The sequence below is a fragment of the Balaenoptera ricei genome, chromosome 16 (assembly GCF_028023285.1).
Source record: "Balaenoptera ricei isolate mBalRic1 chromosome 16, mBalRic1.hap2, whole genome shotgun sequence".
NCBI lineage: Eukaryota > Metazoa > Chordata > Mammalia > Artiodactyla > Balaenopteridae > Balaenoptera > Balaenoptera ricei.
Genome location: NC_082654.1, coordinates 57427462 through 57445231, shown reverse-complemented (window position 1 = coordinate 57445231; position 17770 = coordinate 57427462). Strand labels below are relative to the sequence as shown.

The window sequence follows — 17770 nt, the reverse complement described above, 5'->3', positions numbered from 1 at the left end:
CCCTGAAGAAGGTCACTTGGTGTCCCTCTCTCCAAGCTCCTCCCTTCGTGCCTCAAGGTTTCAGCCAGTGCACCAGGCTCAGGAAGTTATGTGAGGATCAAGGACGTGAGGCAAGGTGGGCACGCTTACTTCTCGAATCCCAGCAGAAAATCTCCACTTCCTGTAACCCCAGGGTACGCACAGAAATGACTACCCACAAACCCCAAAGCAGGGCTTGCGCCCTACCCCACAGTGTGGGCACAAAGCAGGGCTTCCGCCCTACCCCACAGTGTGGGCACAAAGCAGGGCTTCCAGTCTGGCCCGACATAAAACATCTTTAAAACCTTTCTGTTTCCTTTTTTTTAAAAACTACATTCCCTGTTCTCAACTGCCTAAGAAAACCAGAAAATGATAGCAGCTCACAGAGCCCCAGGGATGCCCCCTGTACCCCCCAGCGAACACCTATCCCAATCTCCGACCTTGTCTGAGGGGCTGTGTAGAATTTTAGCAGCGCCTCCTGTCAGAGAAACAAGCTCCACATGATGGGACTGAATCTCTGTGCTCACCTGACGTGGGCTTGTATTTCCCTGCGTCTAGGCTATTCGCCTGCCTGGCGGTCCTTTGCATTTTTGGTCTCAACTATAATAGCTCCATTTGCCACCGCAGTAGTGGCTGCAATATAGGGCAAAAGGCTACACTAGCATCTCGGGTTACGTAAAGAAAACTAAGAAACAGAGCTCTGTGCTTATTCCTCCTGGGTGAGAAAGGGGAGAGTTTGATTTAGCTGGTATCTGCATCAAGAAGCAGTAGAGAGAAACACAAAAAATGTGTTATCTTTCTGGGACGAGGAGTGGAATTAGACATCTCAGTGTATACATTTTTATGTCTTTTCTGCTTTTGAAGCAAAAAGAGAAAAAAAAAAAAAAAAAAACAGAAAACTCCAAGCTCTGATCACCAAATCCTTCCAGAGGGAGGTCTTCTAAGCCAAGGAGGCACTTTCAGTCCCACCCACTGGAATTCTGAAACCCTTTATCCACCCATCCCCTAGCCCATCACTGATGTGTTTCACGCCATGTTCTTTAATGCCATAGGGAAGACAGGCCTCCACCTGGTCCTACAGGGTCATCTGAGGCCTGCAGGGGCAAAACCACAACAAAGAATCCAAGAATCCTTGGATGGAGGGTGCTCAGGACAGGGGGACATGCAACTCCCCCACTGTGGGCTTCTGGCTTCTTTTCATCCCTGCATTTTTTTCCCCCCCAAAGATTGGTTCAGCTGTTATATCCAACTATCTGAACCGGCCTGAGGGCACTGACTGCCTCCTGGGGGTGTCTTCACCCCTAATTAGAGCCCACGTGCTCAATCCTGCCAGCAGAGGCAGTGACAAGCCCGGGTGCTGTGGCTGTAGCTCCTGGTGTCCTTCCAGGGCTTTGAACCTAGCACGTGATGGTCAGTGCTTCTTGTCTCACCAGTTGGTTGCCGTAGGGAGATCAGGAAACCTTTTGGGTGAGAGTTTAATCCCTGTGGGGTAGCTGATAGTGCCTACTTATGGGCCTCAACCTCCTCTTCTGCGGCCAAGAGTGGCTGAATCTCTGCTGCGTGGGGGGCTGCAACCGTCCCATCCCTACAGTGGTCTTGGTACCCCCTACCTGCGTTAGCTGCTGTTGTCTGGGCGATGCAGCCACATCTTGACTTGCCCAGCTAGTAACTTCCCCGGGGACTGGAGTGACTTCACGATGGCGGCCACTACGAGGATGACTCAGGGCTGCAGGCTGACCCAATCGATATTTGGGGCAGAGCTGTAAGTGATCAGATTGCTGACTTGGTCAAGAGTCCTGCTTGTGGACAGACACCATAAAGGCCTTCACGCTCTTGGAAGGTGATCAGTACTGGCAATGATCTTCTCTGCAGATCCGACAACAATACCGAAGGATGTATCAGAAACACATGTACATATCAATGCAACTTCAACTGCCCGTCATCCTGAGCTCCCGTCCTGTGCGGGATGGCTGTCGCTCCGCCTCTTGCTGACTGGGTCATCGGATGGCAAGCAGTAATGCCTGACCTCTTGGGGATACCAGCAGCATCAAGAGCATCACAGAACCCATATAACCCACAGGAGGTCAAGCCTGCTCTTACAGGACTGAAGGATGAAGCACTGCTTTGGCTCGGAGGCCAATAGTCTCGAGTTCCCCAATCCCTGGGCCCTCAACCTTGGACTGTTGGGGAAACGAGTGTGCAGCCTGCGAGGGACCCAGAGAAGCTCTTCTGATGGGCTTCCATCCCACGTTCTTCTGCATTTTTAAGGGCCAATTACCTGGGCTGTGACCTGAAACAAGGACCTTCTTGTACAGACACACGCCTTTCAGATTCAACTCTGAGATTTTTGGTTTTAAACAAACAATTGTACTTCCCATAAATGAAGATGACCTCAAGCTGCAGCATCCTAGAGAATCACCCGCTTAGTCTTAGACCCTGCAACACACAGAAACGAGAGATGACACAGGAGGTCACAAAAGCTAACTTTAAAAAAATACGCTGGTTTTTAGGAACAAGCGAGTTGTTTAGAAATTATAAAATGTTATCAGAAGTATTTAACATATTTCAAACACAAAAGTGTAAAAACAACTTACTGTACTTCAAGGAAAATGTAAACTTGTAAAATGCACAAATTAAACATATACTATCTTCACTCTAATTATTAGCAGATAATCTTAATAAAGATAAGCTGTTAGTCAAAAATAGCCACTGTCATTTCTAGCAAAATGTCTTGCAAGTTTAGATTTATCATTTTTATTTCCATGGAGAACCAACACCAGCACACACCGTTGCTGGGCTCAAAGCAGGTTTTGTTTGATTCTGTTCATTATCATTGTGTGTCCTGAGATGCATGGCAGATGCCAGCCACACCCCATGATGTGCTCAGGGACAGCCTGGCCCCACAGAACCCTCCGGTGGGCATCTGGGCCGGCCAGCCCCTCTTCTTAGTCCCACAGCCGCTTGGTCCTCAGGGCATCTCTGTCCATCTTTGACGTAAGTAGGCATAAAGCAGCTTCTTAGATGGTTAACTTCCTCAGAGCAGGTAGCCTCTGTGAGAAGCTAAGATCACCTCCAAACTAAGCACAAGTCTGCTTTTATCCCAAAGGCAACGTGGCAAAAAGAAAGGGCTGAGGCAATTTCCTGTAAATGCCCAAAGCCTTCATGTCCTATCTGTAAGCCATAAACCCAACACAGAAGCTTCTATCAAGTTAAGTGAGTCTATATACAAACACAACAACAGTAAACTTAATCCGAATGCCCATTTGTTGGGAACTGGTTAGGTAAGTTATTGGTAAACCCACTGTGACAGTTCTTTCGATGTGTCAGTTTGACTAGGCCACAGTCCTGTTATTCAGTTAAACACTGAGCTGGGTGTTACTGTGAAAGCATTTTGCAGACGTGATTAAAGCCCTGATCAGTCAACATTAAGAGTAAGGGATGGGCTTCCCTGGTGGCGCAGTGATTAAGAATCCGCCTGGCAATGCAGGGGACACGGGTTCGAGCCCTGGTCCGGGAAGATCCCACATGCCGCAGAGCAACTAAGCCTGTGTGCCACAACTACTGAGCCTGCACTCTAGAGCTGGAGACCCACAACTACTGAGCTCACGTGCCACAACTACTGAGGCCCGTGCGCCTAGAGCCTGTGCTCTGCAACAAGAGAAGCCACCGCAATGAGAAGCCCGCGCACTGCAACAATGAGTAGCCCCCCCTCGCCACAACTAGAGAAAGCCCATGTGCACAGCAACGAAGACCCAACACAGCCAAAAATAAATAAATAAATAAAATAAAATAAAAAAGAGTAAGGGAGCACCCTGGATAATCTGGGCAGGCATGATTCAATCCAAGCTACAGGGCTACCGCATTGCCCTCAACGCTGAAGAAGCCGGGAGGTTTTTTTGCGTGGAGAATGTAAGAGAGGATTCCTGGACTAGGGACACCAGGCACAGATCAGAGAACTGGTACCATACTGAAGAGAAAAGGACTAAGGGACTGGATGCTGCCGTACTGAATCCTGAATGCAAAGAGTCCCCGCCTTCTCCCCCAGTGGGCTCAGAGATGCTGCCAGGCCGACCCATCCCATCAGGAGTGGAAGGACTCCTTTGGGGAATCTGAAGACAGACCTAAGGAGACCATCATTAAGATTCCCCAGTGAGCAGCCCAACCAGGCCACTCTACAGAGAAACTCAGACTACACACCTCCCCATTTGTTCTGGACCATTAAATTAAATGCCCATGATTAATCACTAGCTGACACAAAAGGATTACCTGATACCTGAGGTTAAAGCGCTAATATACAAGACAAGGTATCCTCAGTCCTGGTATCCCCCAGACCACAGAATAAATAAATAAATAAATAAATAAGCCACAAGCAAATAAAAAAACCTTAAACCTTGGAGGAATTAGAATTACGTGAGAAGAAAAAAAATCTATCTTCAGATGTGGGAAGATATTATATCCAAGAAACAAGCATAGAATGATATAAAAAAATGACATTCAGAAAGAGTTCTTGGAAATTAAAAACCGGATAGCAAAGCTGAAAAACTCAACAGAAGGGCTCGAAAGATAAAGCTGAGTGAATCCCCTCAAAAGAAGAGCAAAATGACAAAACGAGGCCGATAGGAGATCAGAAATTGAGGGACTCCGTCCAGGGTGTGCAACATATAAATAATGGAAGCTCCAAAAAGGAGGGAGGACGAGGAGGAAACCCGACAGCAAGTTATTTGTTATTTTATTTTGACCCTCAGGCCTCCCAACCCAGATGCACCAATCAGCAGACCATGGTGAATACAGACCTTGCCTTTTTCTTAATCCAGAACTTTTCTAGAAAACAATCCTAGGAGAAGGTAAATGGAGTCATCTTCCTCTGAAGAAAGAATTCGGATCAGGGGTTAATCCTTTCTCCTCACAAGCAGCACAAGAAACAGGAGATCCATCAAAAGAGAGGAACGTCAAAGAAAGAAATCAAGAAAACTCCCAGGAAATTCTCAGGAAAGTAGAGGAGGTACCAGGATGAGGGCTGGCACCAGATCAAGAAGACAATAAGTCTGGTCTGGAGCAGGGACTCAAGACAGAAATGTCCAGAGGTGTTAGCACCAAAGTCTCTGCTCGTTTCATAGGGCTCAGCTAAGAACAGAATGTTAAGGTGATGCCGGCCCCGGGTCTTATTTCTCCTAGGATTTTATCGACATGAGCTGGAGACCTTCCTGCTCTCCAGATCAGCAAGAGAAACCAGCATTTCCTCCCACAGACGTGCTCAGCTTTGGCTTACTGCTGAAATCCAGAGGACGGCTGTGGTGAGCCTGAAAACTGCAGTCAGCGGTCCACGCCCTCTGACCATATTTCTGCCAGACAATGAGGAGCCGGTCTGTGCACAGCACGGCCACACGCCCTGAGTGTGGCGGCCCCGGGATCCCCAGGACTCATTCAAGTCCCTGCTCACTGACTTCCCCAAGGGGAAAGGGCTCTTCAAAGTTCCCAGGGAAGCGGAGGCTCGCCCTTCCCCCGAGAGCCCATTACATTGTCTGGCCAAGGTCATCGAACAGTGGCAGCGCTGCCCCGTGCCCTCACAGCTCAGTGTGTGCTTGAGGCCCAGTGTTTTCAAAACCACACATGACATTGTTTCAAAACACCTCCACTGGGGGTGAAAATAGAAAAGCAAGGAAATCATTAAACCACAAGTCAGTACAGTGCTCACTCTGGGGTAAAAGGTGGAGAATTCAGCTACTGTTGGGTGTTAAGAGGGCTTCTACGGTAGTGGTAGTGTTCCTTAACAGTGGACGCACTGTCCATTTTATTATTCTTTAGACCGTATATTTATACTGTATATGCTCTTCCGTATGTATGACACATTTCACAGTTGAAAAAAAAAGATACAAACTCATAATAGCAAGGAGAACTGAAGGGGAAACCATCAAGAAGCCAGAGACTACATTCTGGAAGGTACGAGCACATGAAAGAAAGAGTATGCATGATTGAAATAAGGTCCAGGAAAGCCACAGGGAGAACAGCAGCAGGAGGGAGCCGGGGAGAAAGCCCGGCTGTCCAGGCTCGGGCCTCGGAGCCCCATCCCCCGCAAGAAGGTGATGGTCCCCATGCCAGCCACACTCCCAACTGTGAGACCATGCTTGCTCTGAACCACACCCGGCAATTCCTCGTATTTCTCTCCGTCCGTCCTTGGTATCCGTGACCTGGGTGGCCCTCTGCCTTGTCAACCCCGAGAGGGGCGGCAGCTCAGCTTCCCAGACCCAAACTCCAGTTGTTCAGCCACTTTGGTCAGCCTCAGAGCCTTGTTCCGGCCAGAGAGGCCCAGGACTTTGGGCCAGTGCTTGGCTCCTGGTCCAGACCCCTTCAGTTTCTGCTCCTGCGCATTAGGCGTCAAGGACTCCTCCAGTCTCAGAAAGTCACGTGTGCCAAGGCTCCCAGAGCTGGGGTTTTGCTCAGGCTCTGCAAGGCCAGGAGGGAAGTCCCACTCCCCACCCCCCCCATAACTCAGATGTCAGCATGGGAGGGGGCCTCAGAGGTCATCTCGTCTGCACTGTCTTTGGAGGCCCAGGCGAGATCTGTCCAAGGCCTCAAGGCTGGAGTTGAAAGTCAGCTCTGCCTTTCCAGAAGGATCTGAGCCTGCGTGAGACAGACACCAACTGGGGGCAAAGGCTGCGCACCTCCAGCCCCTGCCTGGGCTCTGCATGGTTTAGAGACAAACACAACTGCACACCCCCCGCCCCAACCCAGTGCCACTCAGCGGTGTCCCAGGGGCTGCCCTGTAAGGCCTCAGCGCATCCAGAAACAAGCAGTCTATGAGCTCAGCGACCTAACTGCCCTCCGTTTAAAGAGGCGTAGCGGTTTTAGCCTGCAATTGTAAAAGAAAACCAAGTTTCCTGTAGAAAACTTGGAAAGTACAGAAAAGTCTAAAGAAGAAAATAAAAATCACTCATAATGCAACAAGTGTGAGCTGCTATGGATGGCTTTGGCATCGTCATGGACCTCTTTTACAAGAAACCATTTCCTAAAACAAGCCATTTGTTGGCTGGGTCACAGGATCCAGGCCGCGGCGCACCCCCTCCCCCAAGGTCGGTGCTGAGTCTGTCAAGAAGATGTGTGTGACCCTGAGGCTGGCCTCACGCAGGCCGAGGAGCGGCGGGCTTGGGACCCGGCCAGCTGCACGGGCCCTCCCCTCCTCTCCACGGCCACAGTCCGACGCAGCTCGGCGATTCCTGTGGCTGCAGGCGAGGCCAGCGGGACCTGCAGGTGAGACTGCAGGGTCCACAGTGGAGCTGCCCCCGTGGGCCATGAGCAGGGAGGCACTGGCGCCGAGTGTGCCCCTGCTGGCCCAGCCTCTGGCGCAGTGTGAGGCTTTTCCACGAGAGTCTGCCCTCCAGCCCCTCCAAGCAAACAGAGCAGAGGAGGAGGACTCTGCTCTGACCTGGGCCTCGGGGCGCTAGTGAGGCAGCCCCGGCCTCCTGGCCACTTCTCCCAGCCTTCCTGCCACCCTGGAACAGACTTTCACGCCCAAAGTGGCTACCCAGGAGAGCCGCGGGTGGTCTCGCACTACAGCCCCTGGGCCAGGCTCGGCCTTCTTCACCCCGGGGGCCCGGTCTGGGCCTCACCCCCTGGCAGACAGGGACTCGACTGAGAACATGAGGGGATACTGGTGTCCTTCAAACCCCCTTTGCTTTTCTCGGCCCAGCCCAAACCTGCAGATCTCAACAGGAGCCCCCACGGCAGGATCTGAATCTTGCACGAATCAGCTGCCTGGCTGCAAGCACCACCCACAGCTCTGCTGGACAGAGGGACACGTGGGAGGGAAGGAGGGAGTCAGAGGGGCTGAGGCCACAGGTAAGAGGGGCTCCTGACCATCATGAGAGCTGGCGAGAACCTCACGCGGCGGCCAATTCCAGCCACCTGCCGCAGGGGAGGAAGACTGCCTCAAATTTAGGAACAAAGAGAGGGCAGGAAGCAGGGAAAGGTGGAAACTAAATGAATGCAGGTCTCTTCACCACAACAAGTTACAGAAATTGACCTTTATTTATTGTACTAAAGTCTGTTTAACTTTCGATACAAAGGAAGGTTTTAGTACAGAAAATCCCAGTCTGTCCGAACAGTACCTGTGCACACTGTACCATCACCGTCCCACCCCCGCCGCCCAGAGCAGCAGCCCCGCAGGGCGCCAGTGAGACCCCTCGACAGCCTGCAGGGGGTCCTAGTTGTCTGAGCCAGAACGCGTGTACCTGTGAAACGAAGGGCAGCACTGAGGACTGAAACGTGTCTCTTTTCGAACAACTGTGCAAGAAAATATATCCCTTTTTAAAGAAATGTCACTATGGCTAAACTATAATCTAGTGTCTAGAATTACAAAGAATAAAATGAAATCAGAGATTTCTTGCTAGTAAAATGAAATGTTAGGAACAGTATTAAAATAGAGGTCCTACCCCAGTGACACTTACCCGGAGCCCCGTACAGTACCTATTATTAAGAGGACGCACAGTTTAAGGAGGAACCAGATCAAACCTTCAGCCAGAAACATCCAGCGTCAGAAGCGTTAAAAAAAAAAACAAAAAAAACAAAAAAAACACACAAACCCCAAACAAAGCCACCCTCGTGGAGCACTGCTCATGCTGTAAGCGCTGGAGCCAAGACTAGATAGATCCCAGTTTCTCTTTTTTTGAGTTTTGACAGTGACTGCACTAATCCTTAAGCTTCCGTAAGAGTTCTCTGCTCAAAGTCTGAAACACGAATGTTTTTATATCAAGTAGAGCTGATGTGCCTGCCCCACTCTAGAGCGCTTAGGAATTACCCTGCAAAATCTGCACTGGTAAAGGCTGTCACTATTCACAGAACCTAAAGAGGACCCAGTGGCATGCATCAGCCCCAGCCTAACACCCTGCCTGGAACTGGCTGTGTCACAGTGAACCCATGAAGCTCCGAGGACCAGAGAGAACGCTGGAATAATGAACGCAGGTGGACGAGAAGAGGACGCAGAGGGCAGGAGACAAAGTCTGAGGGACGCGTCCGCGAGACGGCCCAAGTCACCCTCCTCTGTGCAGGAGGGGAATACACTGCCGCTGGAGAGTCTGCCCCACAAAGGCACTGGTTCCGCGCCCGCCGATGGTCGAAGCATCCGCAGTCGCAGGTCCTTCCAGGAGAGGTGCCACCAAGGAGCATGAAGTTTGTCAAAGCTCTGGTCCCACTGACAAGAACCTCCCAAAGCAAAGCGGCCCCCAGCGAGGTTCCAGAGTCGTCCCGCTGAAAACAGGCACAAAACCAACACCAAAGCGACAGTGAGGAAAGGGCAGGGGCTGGGCAGCGACAACATGGAGCCGTTCAAGTAAACATAAACAACCGAATACTTAGAAAAGGCTTGTAAACTTGTGATCTGAAAGGTTCTCTTTGCAGCATCTCTGACGAGCTGGCTACGAGAAAGGTTGGTGTCGAGCCCCTCTACAGAGTCTTCTGTCTTACAGCGCACGAGTGAGAGGAATAGAGTCTGCGGCCCTCTGTCTACAAAGGAGGTGCTTCTGGAGTCCTGCTTCATGGATCCTTCCCCTTCACGTTTATATACAGAGACGTCTATCTTTAGTCGCTAAAAGGAGCTGAGCCAGGCAGTCACGCCGGCGGCCAAGCTGCAGCTGTCCCCAGCACCGAGTTCTAGAGAGGGCTGGCTGGGATCCACAGGACTTTATTTTGCTCTTGATTGACCATTGCCAAGATCTGAGCGCAAATGCTTGACAGGGCTCCTCCCTGGACGACCCCTGCAAGAGAGCCCCCAAACACACACGTCATTGGCTCAGAGGAAGACCCCAGGGTGAAGGCAAATAAACACATCTTTTACTCTTCCTGGCGCTCCGCCTGTTTTGAGCTACTTGGCCCTCCTGCCCCACTCCCGCCTCACTCTCTTCCATCAGTGAGAAATTGGAAAAGAAAAAGTAAAGAGTTGAGTGCAAATCACTTCGGCTTTTTACCTATCCCTCTCGGCAACTGTTCCATAGGATGTTAACATTTTACGCTCAAATGAAGGCTGGTGTCCCATTTTGCCAGGCTGCCCTGGTCCCTGTAACAGGGGTGACAGGATCTGACCACACACATGAATCGCCAGGCCCCACTGCAATGATGCTCTGGGCTGCTTTGCCTAGTCATGCAATGGGGAGTCCCAGCACGCTGGAAGGCAGTCTGGGCTGTGTTGTGATGGTCCAATCGGCAGCAGGATTCTACAGGTGACAAGGTTGGGTCTCGGAAGCTGGGCATCCCATGGCCCAGAGAAGATTTCCAGCAAAGATGATGGAATGTCTCCAGCTCTGGCTCAGGCCTGCTCTGCAGGCTTTCAGCACCACAGCCCGGCAGACACTAGACCAGGGCTCTCTGCGTGCTCCACGGAACAGCGCCGAGCGCTGGATGCTTGCCACAGAAATGGACAGCGAGGGTTTAGAAACTGCTACGGAAATGTGACAGAGTAATTTTACATCTGTTGACTCTAACAGAAAGTCAAGGCTTGTATCTTGTTAAGTTTTGGAGTTTTTAATGTTCTTTTCTCTAGTAATTGTCAATGTATCTGACTGAAATACTGGTCTGTAATGGACTGGAAATTAAAACACAAACACACATAACACATACATAGACAGAAGCACCAAGGCTGGGTTTTGAGGCCAAATGTTGCATGAGAAGCGCCAAACTAGATCACAACACTCTCTACAAGTTCATTACAATCACTGTCTCCACCTCTCTGTGGCCACAGTGTTATTATGCCCCCTACAAATGACTGATTTTATGGAAGAAGTTGAAAGTCACAAAGTAAAATGGCAGTTGGTAAACTGGAACCCTGCTTCTTCTGGTTTGCTTTGTTTCAAAGACCAGAGATAGTAAAGGTGCAGCTTATCTTCAGACTTCACTGCAAAACTGGCCTGCCCTGGAAGGTGCTGGGGACAGATGGCCACAGCCACCACCGCCGTGCTACCCGCCCAGGGAACGCTGGAGCTGTGCTACATGGCGCCTGGGCAGCTGCCACACAAGGCCAGACTGTGACCCAAGGCCAGAACTAGTGAACTTTACCTTCGGACCTGCAACTTCCTGACGCTGCCCTGTGCCTGCCATCAGATCATCTGTGATGGAAGTGCTCACTGTGACGGCATCCACCAGGCACCCCGGAAGTGCGGGCCGTAACCACTTCTAAGAAGGATGTCCTTGGGAAGCCTGCATCCGTCCCCACCGCCTGCTCCTCCTCTCCAGGCCTGACGCACACCTACCTGTGAAGTACCTGCTGTACTCCTGTTCAATCTTCTGAGCCGTCTCAAACTGCTCTTTGGAATGCCTCTGAGTCACCTTGTCCTTCAGGTAGATGGGGTCTCTCTGCTCCCTGTTGGGACATCCAGGGAACCAGGCTGAGCTTCTCACCTCCCCCCAGGCCCTCCTCTTTGCTTCTTTGTCCAGAGTTAACAGGGGTCTCCACCACCACAGGGCCCCCATGTGCTCCCCTGGTAAAGCACAGCCTGCAGGCTCCATGGGGAGCTCCGGGCAGAGAGGGGGAAGGTGGGAACCCCAGTGTGTGCACACGGAGACCAGACACCTCAGCTGGCCCCCGAGGGCAGGTACCAGAAGCCTGGAAGCACAGAAAGGCAAAGTGGAGGAGGGCCTTGGCAAGCCGTTAGCCCAACCAGCGCAGAAACTCAAGCTCGGCGGGAGCACAGGCCCATCCACGTCACAAGCCAGCTCCTGGCAGAGCTGGACCCAGGCCAGGCCACCCAGCTCCTGTGTTGTTGTGGGTGCCCAGCTGAGAGGCAGGAGAAGGGGAAAGGGCCTGGGAGTCAGGAGGGGAGCTATGCAGACAAAGCTGGACATACTCAGGGAGCGGTGGCAGCATCCAAACAGCACGGAGAGGGGTGTGGAGGGAGGGCTGTGCTGGGTCCACATGCCTGGCTCAGTGTGAGCTGGGGGCTCGAGGCGGGAGGCCGCTCCTACATGGGGTGCCTATTTCAAGGCCAAGGGGCCCCCTGCCCCACGGCTTTGAGCCAGCAGCGCATCCCCAGCAAGGCCCCAAGCCAAGCCCCCGAGGAGCCTGTCACCTACTTGATGTGTTTGGCGCTCTTGTAGTGGATGAAGATGACGATGGGGTAGATGTGCATGTGGTGCAGCCGCTCAATGGCGTGGGGGGCGACGTCCAGGAGACAGTGCCGGTTCTGCGGGGAGGGAGAGAGTGAACACCTGGGCAGGTGCGGGGCCGGGGCCTCGGGGGCACTGGACACTCCAGTCTGTCTCTGCCACCGATGGGCCCCACCCCTCCCCTGACACTGCCCTGCCTTGCCCTGTAAGTGAACATACAAGGTTCTACCAACGAACAAGGCAGCAAAACCAGTGTTTCGTTAAGACTACACATGATACACGGAGGGGAAACCTCATCTGGGAAAATCTCTCCCCACAAGCCGTCAGCTGTGATGATGGTCCAGGCTGGGAACCAGGGCCAAGCAGGGTCTGGACAACCCCACACTCCAAACTCCCTTTCCTGCGTTTACCCAGATATAGGAACTTCCTAAAGCGCTACCCCACCTGGCCTCAGAAACCCTACTTCTGCCAGTCTGGGCAAAAGAAGATGTAGAGACTCGGCGGGGGGCTGAAGCAGGGGAGGGGAGAGTGTGGGTCTTTGCGTGGCTGTGATTGAAACGCATCCCATGGATCCCCTGAGCCTCCAGGCAGAGTATGAGCCAAAGGCAGGCCACGGGCACCCTGCCTGTGGTTCTCCCTGACCCCTGAAAGCTCCACTGAGGGGGTCCACCCTTTGGCACGGGGCACCCCTGACTGGAGCTCGTCCACTTCAACTGGGCAGTCTGCACTGACAGCTGTAAGAAGTCAACTCCCTCACGTAACAGGAGGGATCCAAAGCCTGGCGAGGTAAACTGACCACCCAGGAAGGATGGGGCCCAAAAAGCACCCACATCCTCAGACTTGTGAGGGATGCTTTTCCAAAAGATTGCCCCACTTCCCCTCATACTATCTGGCAAACAGACCCCAGCATGTTCACAAACCTAAAGGCACATGGCAACGGCTCTTATCCTTTCAGGGTCGTGGCCCTGATGGAAGCCGTGCCCCTGTCCCTAGAATAAGGCACATCAGCTCAGCACACAAGCTCAGCAGATGCATTCTGGGACCCTGTTGCAGAAACCCCCGTGAGGGGCCTTTCCTAGAGTTCAAAGCTCTCGTCAGAGCCCCTCAGAGAGGGAGAGGTGACACACGCACAGGGCGACTTTTGCCCAGGACTAGCTTCCTACTCACGAAAGCGGAAGCACAAGAAGCAACGGGGGCCAGCCCCCAGTAGGTTAACTCAGACTAACGGGACACAGGCGAGCTCACGAAGGCCCGAGAGACATGCAGGGCAGATGTGCAAAGGTACAGAGCCCGGACACACACACACTGGGGTCCAAACCCCGGACTCAGAGAGGCGCCCCCATCCCTTGGTCTGAAGCAACAGGTACCTTTTCTGTGATCTCCTTTATGGAAGCCACTGTGGTCACATCAAAGTGGCCACTCCTCCGCTTATAGTCTACAAACAGGCAGTCTTTGACGCCCCGCTCGATGGCCTGCTGGGAGGCCTTCATCACCTCTGCAAAGCACAGACACAGGAATCAGGATGCCCTGGCACCATGAGCCGTCACTGCACGTGCCAGGAAGAACGCCGCACAGAAGAGACTTTAGGAACCCAGCCCTGCTGTCCTCGCTCCCGGACAAAGAACCAGAGGCTGCACACTGATCTGAGCCAAGTCCAGAGGACTCTGAAACATCATGGGATCCATCCCCGGGCACAGGGGGCTGAACCCAAACACAGGGACAGACACAGCCCAGCAGGCCCGAGGGCATCCCTTACCAAGGGGGCATCTGCAGAACTTGCCGGGCACCTCGTTCACGAGCATTTCCTTCACCACATCCAGTAAAGGCCCCAGGATCAAGACGGGCCTCAGGGAGGTGCAGTCCACCTTCTGGACCCGCTGATAGGCAAGGCTCACCGAATCTGAGGGAGAGAGGGGAGCAGTGTCATGGACACCCACCTGGAGCAGAGGGAGGAAGGGGAGGGGCTGGGGACCCACTGCTCCCCTGACCTTGCTGACCCCAGGGAGGCCCAGCTCCTTCACTCCACACGTCCAGAGCCAGGTACCCAGCTCACCCTGGTTCGTCTGGGACTTGCCCAGTTGTAGCACTGAGAGTCCCATACCCCGGGCACACCAGGGCACGGCCGCTCCTGGAGTCCAGCACAGTGTCCTTGCTCCACGGACACCCAAGACACTGCAGCACTTCATCCTGCTCAAGTTCTTCCGTGCGTGTCCAGTGCGTGCTCCCCTCACCCCTAGTATATATTCTCTGCTCTCTAGAGAGGCAACCTCCCCTGAGGTGGGTGTGGTCATGTGACCCAGACCTGCCCCATGGGGTGAGCAAACTCTCCCCCTTCCCATGAGCTGAAAAGGACAGGACCGGGTGCAGTGAGCCAGCTCTGATCCTGCAGATGAGAACAACCCTCAGGAAATGACAGAGCCACAGGACAGAAGGGACCTGGCTCCCTTATGATCCCCAGAACAGAGCTGCCTCCCAGGGATCCCCCCACCAGCTCAGACTTTTATGTGGCAGGGGAATAAGCTTCTTATCATGCTTCAGCCATTGTTGTCTGGTCTCAGTTACAGCAGTCAAACCAATATCCTAGTTGATACATGTAGTAAAAACCTCCCCTTCCACCAAATGAATAAAAAATCCTTGTAGGAAGTGACCGCCTAAAAACCAGCATGCAAGTATCTTCTTGGCACCTCCCTTGTACCAATCACTGTGCTGGCATCTCGGAAACACTTTTTAAAAGAGTAGAAAGCACAGTCCCTGCCACTGCAGAGCTCATGCTCTAACCAGGCTCACAGACGGCAACAGGTAAGAAACAAGACCACCATACAAGAGTTGCCTGCCAGCTCCAGGCACCAGGACAAGAAGCCTCACCCTCGGGGGGTGGGAGTGGCGACGAGGAGAGGCAGAGCTGAGGTGAGGGTCGCCTGAGGTGGGCTTGTGAGGAAGGGTCAATGAGAGGTCCGGCCTGGAAGGCCCGTGACTAGGAGATGAAGAAAGAGGGACCAGAAGGCAGAGCGTTAGAGGTGAACACACAGGGCGGTGCTTGGTGCAGCCTCAGCTCCACAAACGCCGAGCTCACAGGCAGAACCGCGTGCGTTTTTTCGGTCTGATGATTATCCAGGTTCATCTATATGGCTTTCTATACAGCATTTCTCAACCTGGTGACCAGGTGATCTGTTATTAAGGCAGGGGGAGGGTTTGGTGGTCACATTCACTGCCCAAGACCCCCGCACACTTCTGACTGAAGGCTCTGTGGAGTCCCAGGGCAAAGAACTTCCTCCAGGAAGACGTAAAAACACCCCCTCTTTTAAAACTTTGAACATTACAGATCAAGCCAGGCATCCTCTCCAACACCTCTTCTCCAGTCCTGGTCCCCAACGGTTTCCTCACAACCACCGTCAGAGTTGGTTATGAGGATATAAAAGTACATCCTTCCAGATGTCATTCTTACATGTTGACTTTTACAGGCTCAAAATACCTAGAAAATATGTTATGTATGTCCATGTGCTCAACAAAAATGACAAGACACACTTCTGTATCATGATACATGCAAAAATACATGATACATGCGATGTTCCGCAACTCCCTCTTCTACTCAGTCTTATGTTTCTGAACCGCATCCCTGGCGATCCACATTGATCTCCGTAACTCCTTCTGAACATCCTACGGGATGGATGCTCTGCGCCTATTTATCCATCTCCCTGTGTATGGACACTAAGTCACTATGTCTTCAACTTAACTTGAACGGAATCATCTTCTCCCCTAATGATTATTAACATTCCACACTGAGGGGCACCCATTTAGAAGATTCCTTTTCCTCCCCGAATAATCCGCTTTGTCGGAAGTCCTCATAGTTACAGAATCATAGGGGGGCTACAGAGCATCTCGCAAGCACTGAATCCAACAAGAGTCAGAGGTCCAGAGAAAATAAAAAACTCCCTGGGAAGGGTAAATATACAGACAAATAGACAATCTGGAAGTAACCGAATGTAGTTATGTAAACTGCTTTTAAAACTGGTATAGATATTAAAACCAAAAGCATAAAGGTAATAATAAATCTACGCTAATGTTCACATAATATAAAAAGGATGTAATTGGTATCATCCATAACGTAAAGGGGGCGGGGGGGGGGGGGGGGTGGATCCCAGAGATGTAGAATTTTTATATAGGATTGAAATTAAGCTACCATCAGTTCAAAATGAACTGTTATAACCTTAAGATGTTTTATGTAACTGCAATGGTAACCAAAAAGAAAATATCTATAAAATATACACAAAGGGAAATGAGAAGGGAATCAAAACATGTCACTATAAAAAAAAAAAAAGAAAATCAATGAAATACAAAAGAAGGCAGCAAAGGAGGAAAAGATAGACAAAAAAGCAACAAGACATACAGAAAACAGCTAATAAAATGGCAATAGTAAGTCCTTCCATATCAGTAATTACTTTAAATGTAAATGGATTAAATGCCCCAATTAAATGACGTAGATTGGCTGAATGCATAAATAAAAAAAGATCCAACTATATGCTGTCTACAAGAGACTCACCTTAGCTCTAAGGTCACTCATAGGCTAAAAGTGAAAGGATAGGAAAAAAAATAATTCATGCAAACGGGCACCTAAAGAGAGCAGGGGTGACCACAGTTGTATCAGACAAAATAGATTTTAAGACAAAAACTGCCACAAGAGACAAAGAAGGACATTATAGCATGATAAAAGGGTCACTTCTCCAGACAGATAAAACAATCATAAACATATATGCACCCAACATTAGAATTCCCAAATAAGTGACGTGAACACTGATGAAACTGAAGGGAGAAACAGACACCAACACAGTATTAGTAGGGGACTTCAATACCCCACTTTCAGTTACGGATAGTACAACCAGACAGAAGATCAATAAGGAAACAGCACTTGAACAACACTATAGACCAATGGACCTAACAGATTCCCCCCTAGAGCCTCCAAGGGAGTGTGGACCTGCCAGCACCTTGATCTTGGCCCAATGGTACTGATTTTGGACTTCTGGCTTCCAGAACTGTGAGAGAATAAATGTATGCTGTGCTGACCACAAAGCTTGTGACATTTTTTATAGCAGCCCCAGGAAAGGAGTACACAATGAAAGCCAGAAGACAATGAATTATATCTTTAAAATGCATAAGTAAAATATCTACCAATCTAAAATTCTATATCCAGTGAAAAATCTCCAAAATGATGGGAAAATAGACCCAAAAAAAATAGAGAATTTAAATTACAAGAAACCTGCATTACAAGAAATGCTGAAGGTCACCATAACATCAAGGAAATGGTAATTATAAGAAGTAAAGGATGTGTTAACTAACCTTATTGTGGTAAACCGTTTGCAACACATACACCTATCAAATTATCATCCTGTACACCTTAAACTCACACAATATTATATGCCAGTTATATCTCAATTAAGATGGAAAAAAAGAAATGCTGAAGGGAGCGTTCAACTGAAAAAAAGATCAGAAGGAAAGAGAATTGCAGGAAGGAATGAAGAATAATGGAAAGGATAAATATAAGTGAATAACTGATGTGCAAATCAGTAACACTGTTGGATTTAAAATAAATGTAAAATGAAAATGATAATGCAAAAGGTGGGAGGGAGGTAAAGAAGTCACAGTGCTCCAATGTTTTAGAATTATT

General features: G+C 50.7%; 1 protein-coding gene across 2 annotated transcripts in view; it reads right to left on the bottom strand.

Annotated features, from left to right (window-relative positions):
• Positions 1–8024: 8024 nt before the first annotated feature.
• Positions 8025–17770, bottom strand: part of DLG5 (discs large MAGUK scaffold protein 5) — a 123371-nt gene continuing 113625 nt past the window's right edge. For both annotated transcript variants that reach the window (XM_059899410.1, XM_059899411.1), the window contains 5 exons: positions 13865–14008; positions 13476–13603; positions 12076–12185; positions 11256–11365; positions 8025–9767 (listed from right to left, as the gene is read on the bottom strand). In XM_059899410.1, the coding sequence (XP_059755393.1) occupies positions 9664–9767; positions 11256–11365; positions 12076–12185; positions 13476–13603; positions 13865–14008 (596 nt within the window). In that variant the 3' untranslated portion in view covers positions 8025–9663. The remainder of the gene's footprint in view (positions 9768–11255; positions 11366–12075; positions 12186–13475; positions 13604–13864; positions 14009–17770) is intronic.